The sequence below is a fragment of the Hippocampus comes genome, unplaced genomic scaffold (genome assembly GCF_001891065.2).
Source record: "Hippocampus comes isolate QL1 unplaced genomic scaffold, H_comes_QL1_v1.1 scaffold18, whole genome shotgun sequence".
Taxonomy (NCBI): Eukaryota; Metazoa; Chordata; class Actinopteri; order Syngnathiformes; family Syngnathidae; genus Hippocampus; species Hippocampus comes.
The window spans coordinates 478,717-483,776 of record NW_017805014.1 but is presented as its reverse complement, the minus strand read 5'-3'; the positions used below and the strand labels follow the sequence as shown (position 1 = coordinate 483,776).

The window sequence follows — 5,060 nt, the reverse complement described above, 5'->3', positions numbered from 1 at the left end:
GCGGCTCAGGTGGTGGGAGGGGCCTGCACAGTCAATCGATCCTTGTTGCTTCTTCCGTGCAGCTAACTAAGAATCAAAATTTAGCACCTACATTTCAAAATCGGAATGGTTCCACTCGATTCTTGGTCATCGACAGCCAACCCTTGTCATGCAGCGCCGTTTAGCCACACCCCCAGAAATCAGGAAAACTGAAATGGTGAAAATAGTTTCATGTGATTTCTCAGCCTTTGCACATGTTTTCATCAATTATCTTCAAACTTGTATAATGTATTTTGAAACAAATATAAGATTTCAAGGGCAGCCCGGTGATCGAGTGGTTAGCGCGTCGACCTCATAGTGCAACCTGGAATCTTCTGAAGTACGCCTTAGTTTTGGTCATTAACTGTGTGTCCGCAGTGCAGAAGTGCGGGGAGGACTCCATGGCTTCAATGGAATGTTGGTTTCCCTGCTAATGGGCGCATTCAACAGCGCCGGAGACTGGTACTGGTGGCTGCTGCTGCCCGTTTGTTTGGGCTCGGCCACAAGGCAAGACATACGCACATGGCAATATTATTTTTAAGACCTGACTTCAAACCCTAAACACAATTTAAAACTGGAATTTGAAACACTGATCCAAGTTTGAAACATTGTTTGAATATCATTATGTCCGTTTGATTGTCCACACATCTTCCCAGACAAGTGGTTTGTGCTGCAGCTGGCCGTGTGGGCCCTCCGAGGGGTGACGCGGGTGATTCTAGCCAACAACCCACTGAGTGGTGCCGTCATGCTGCTTGCACTCTACTGGGCCTCCCCCTGGCAAGGCCTGGTGGGAACGGTGGGCCTGCTGACCTCCACGCTCATCGCGGTCATCTTGGGACAAGACAGGTTGAAGCCACAACCGCTGACACACACACGCTTTTTTCAAGGATATTCCAGAAGTGGGCGTATGTTACATGCTGTAGGTACAAGTCGAGAAGAAATGCTCACATACACAGAACCTTGCCCAACACACTCATAAATAAGCAGGAACAAAAGCATCAACGCTTATTTACCGTATTTTCACATCCATACGGCGCACTATATTAAAAGGCGAAGTGCCCAGGTACGGGTGCTATTTCTGTATTCGACGCATACACCAGACGCAATGTATTATTGGATGGAGGCATGGTAAAATGTATGCTAGCTTATAAAATCCTAGCGTATGTTTTTAAAAAGACAGCGGGAGCAAAACTGAGTTTGGTTGTACACATGCTCACAAGGTGTGTGGACCAAGATCTGCTCAAAGCCATTCATGTCATTTAGTGGTGATTTATCAGACTGTAATCTTTCCCAAATTTACTTACTGAGGAGCTGCACAAAGTCCTTTATCATTTTAAAAAAAATACAAAACACCAAAAACATAATTTTACGTTTGGCACTAAGCGATCGTTTTTTTGCAAACAGAATTTTACATTTTGGCATTAAATGAGTTAAAAACATCTGATTCCATATTAAGTCAGAACACCCACTCCTGGAATCTTCTGAAGTACGCCTTAGTTTTGGTCATTAACTGTGTGTCCGCAGTGCAGAAGTGCGGGGAGGACTCCATGGCTTCAATGGAATGTTGGTTTCCCTGCTAATGGGCGCATTCAACAGCGCCGGAGATTGGTACTGGTGGTTGCTGCTGCCCGTTTGTTTGGGCTCGGCCACAAGGCAAGACATACGCACTTGTCAATATAATTTTTAAGACCTGACTTGAAACCCTAAACACAATTTAAAACTGGAATTTGAAACACTGATCCAAGTTTGAAACATTGTTTGAATATCATTATGTCCGTTTGATGTTGTTTCAAAAAATTGTATCAAAAGAGCTGATGGTGGCAGACCGATTCACCGGTCATAATCATCGCTCTATTTGTTTTCCTTTCCCCCCCACAGTGTTTTCTTCTTCAGTGGTCTCTCGCAAGTACTGGACCGCTGGGACTTGCCAGTTGCGGTCTTCCCCTTTAACATGGTCATCGTCCTCTACTTCCTATGCACCGGCCGAGATAACCCCTACTTCCCGCACCGTCTCGCCGTACCGCCGAGCACCGTGCCGCTCAACGCCACGGCGCTCAGTGCAACCGAGGTATCATTTCCAGTGTTTAATCTCCGAGTTAGGTTGCTCAGACCAGCTAATCAGGGAATGGGAAATCCAAACATGATTGGCGAGCTAGCCAGGCCGATGAGAAGACACTGTAAATGGGGCTGATTGAAGTAAAAAGTCACATTGCTTTTGTCGTTCTATCTTGCGGTACACAAGCCAGCATTACTAATTGACATAGAGTAGCAACAAACAGGGTTGAGATACGATTGGATAAAAATGTCACACATATGCACTGTTGATATCCTAAAATAGCATATGTTTTTCCCCTCTCTGCCTCCTTTTTAGCATCTATTTAGTATTCACGACCGTTTCTTCACATCCTTCCTATAGCTCCCCAATTCCCTTCGGAGGAATTCAAAGCATCTGAATTTCCCTTCTCAAATCTGTCCTCTCCATCACTTTATCACCACCTGCTGTCTTATCGCTCTCTCGCGCTCCAGTCCTCATTTTGCAGTTTCAAAGCGTTTTTCTGTTACGGGTTCCCCAACGTGAAATAATCGCCTCCGACCAGTCTTTTTTCATCCCGCTCTTACTCGCTCTCCGCTTTCCATCTCTCACTTCCATTTCCCGGTAGTCCTCGGCCAACAGAGATGATGATGACGTGGGTCCTATTTATATTTCATGTCTTCATCTTGCACTCTGCCTAAGATGGCAACTCAACAGCGGCACATGAAATCAAAACTGTATGGAGCAGAGTGGGGCTCGGGCAGCACGATTCCAGTGGTTGCAATTGATCAAAATGTGATGTTGTATACAAATTTGATGAAAAATAAAGCCAAGTAGCCCGTACAAAATGGCGATTCAAAATGCCCACCACGCCCTACTTAACAGTGATAATGGTAAAAAAACAAAATACCAATACTACGCCTGGAAAAATGTGACCTCATCATTGTTGTACTTACACATAACTATGGGGCGCTCTAAAATGGCCAATCCAGACCAAAGCCTCAGTCCACACGCTGGCTGGTGCACTCTCGGTCTACAACGAGGCACTCTAAATATATGACATCCTGATGATGTTCTCTGGCGAACAGGTGTTACAAGGTATCCCCCTCGGAGTGGGTCAGATCTTCGCCTGTGGCTCCCTGGGTCCCTCACTGCTCATCCTGGCCGGACTCTGCCTTTACTCCCCACTGCAGGCCATCCATGCGCTGCTGGGGTCTGCAATTGGAACACTGGCTGGTAAGTTTCAACCGCCAAAAGAAGAATCAGTGATAACTACAGGGAATGGACATGGCGTGTATATTTGGCATCCTGAGCTTGGATTTTCTTAAAGTGGGTTTTTCATTGCAGGTTTATTTGCCTGCTTGGCTGACACCCACGTCACTCACCGTGCCCTTCTTTAAAAGCCATACGTGCACACTCAAAAGTTACCAATCATAAAGTAGAAAGTGAGGATGGCAACTCCAAATGGAGAAATAAATACATAAATAATACCTACACCGATTATTATGTTTGAAAACACAAAAGAACTTTTTATCCGAATACTCAGTTAATTGCTGGCGGTTGCGTTAGTGAAAAGAGTGGATTGCCTCGCTCTGGTGCATCTGTGTCAACATAGCACCCCCCTGTGGATTTTGTTTCCTGTGGACACATGTCAGAGGGTCGACTTCGAGCTGAGGGGCCTTTAGGGACATCATTCAGGATTACCTCTCATACACACGACTGTGGAACTCACATGCTCGCTACTTAAGTGCTCTTTTACCACTGCTGAAATTCGTTTGCGCACCATTCTGGAATCTGTTTATCTTCTAAAATATGGCAGTGGTGTCTATGAGAGCATTCTCGTCGGGCATATCAGGGAGAAAAAATCTGTAGGGTGTGTATGAGAGCATTCTAGTAGAATGAAAAAAGGACATTTCATGAGTGTGAAAAAAAATCATGCACAGAACTAAAATACATTCATACACCGCACTGTTTTGTTTTTGCTCCAATACACTGCTGAAACGCTCTCATACTGTATGCTGTCCTACAAATTATTAAAATGCTCTCATTCATGCTACTGATTATTTTTCTTGTTGAAATGCATTACGGAATGCTCTCATACACATGATTCAAATGTCTCACGAATACAGATTTTGTTATGCTCCTGAAATGTTCTCATATAGTACTGAAAAGCTCTCACACACTACTGCTTTATTCCTCCATCATATGCACAGTCTCACTCCTGATTTTTTTTTTCTCAAATACTATACATGACTAAAATTCTTTCATTCACACAACTGAAATGCTTTCACTCATGAATGAATTTTTTTTTATTCATCAAGTAAAATTTCAGTCAGTGTCTGAAAGCATTTCGGTATCATATATGAGTGGGGGGAAAAAATCACGAGTGAATTTCCTGATGAAAAAAAAAAATCCTGTTGTAGTGTGTGAAATGGTGTCACCATGTGGCTCGTGTTAGTACTGACAATTGATCTGTGTGCGTTCCAGTGAGTTGTGACTATGAGTATGCGTGTTGATGCAGGGTTGTCCGTGGCAGTGCGCCACGAGTGCCTCTGTACGGGTCTGTCCGGCTTTAATGGCGCTCTGGGGTGCATGGCTGTGGGAGGACTTTTCTTCACATTCAACTGGAGGACCCACCTGTTGGCCATCTCTAGCGGTAAGACACACATACAACACATAGACGCCACCGAGGGCTCGAACTTCCCAGAGGTGGCAAAAAAAAAAGGTTCTGCTGAGGCCTTCATGAGCGATGTGTTCTCCTCAGCGTTCCTCTCTGCTTTCGTCGACATCGCTTTGAGCAATCTGCTGGGAGCTGTAAGTAGCCGTCACTGCATGCCAAGTTCATTTTGTGTCTTCACCCAAAAAATAGCACATTAATCAAAACAAACTCACACAAAAAAAAAAAAATACCAAGAACCTAATCACCCTGAAAACTGTCTCTCTCTCTCTCTCTCTCACACACACACACACACACACACACACACACCCACACACACACACACACACACCA

At 44.6% G+C, this 5,060-nt stretch overlaps 1 protein-coding gene across 1 annotated transcript in view; it reads left to right on the top strand.

The window, feature by feature from the left end:
• Positions 1-451: 451 nt before the first annotated feature.
• The window catches only part of LOC109511861 (urea transporter 1), a 7,696-nt gene continuing 3,087 nt past the window's right edge, over positions 452-5,060 (top strand). Inside the window, exons 1-7 of the mRNA XM_019863204.1 lie at positions 452-506; positions 675-864; positions 1,543-1,671; positions 1,897-2,086; positions 3,139-3,286; positions 4,572-4,706; positions 4,815-4,864. Coding sequence (XP_019718763.1) covers positions 452-506; positions 675-864; positions 1,543-1,671; positions 1,897-2,086; positions 3,139-3,286; positions 4,572-4,706; positions 4,815-4,864 — 897 coding nt within the window. The remainder of the gene's footprint in view (positions 507-674; positions 865-1,542; positions 1,672-1,896; positions 2,087-3,138; positions 3,287-4,571; positions 4,707-4,814; positions 4,865-5,060) is intronic.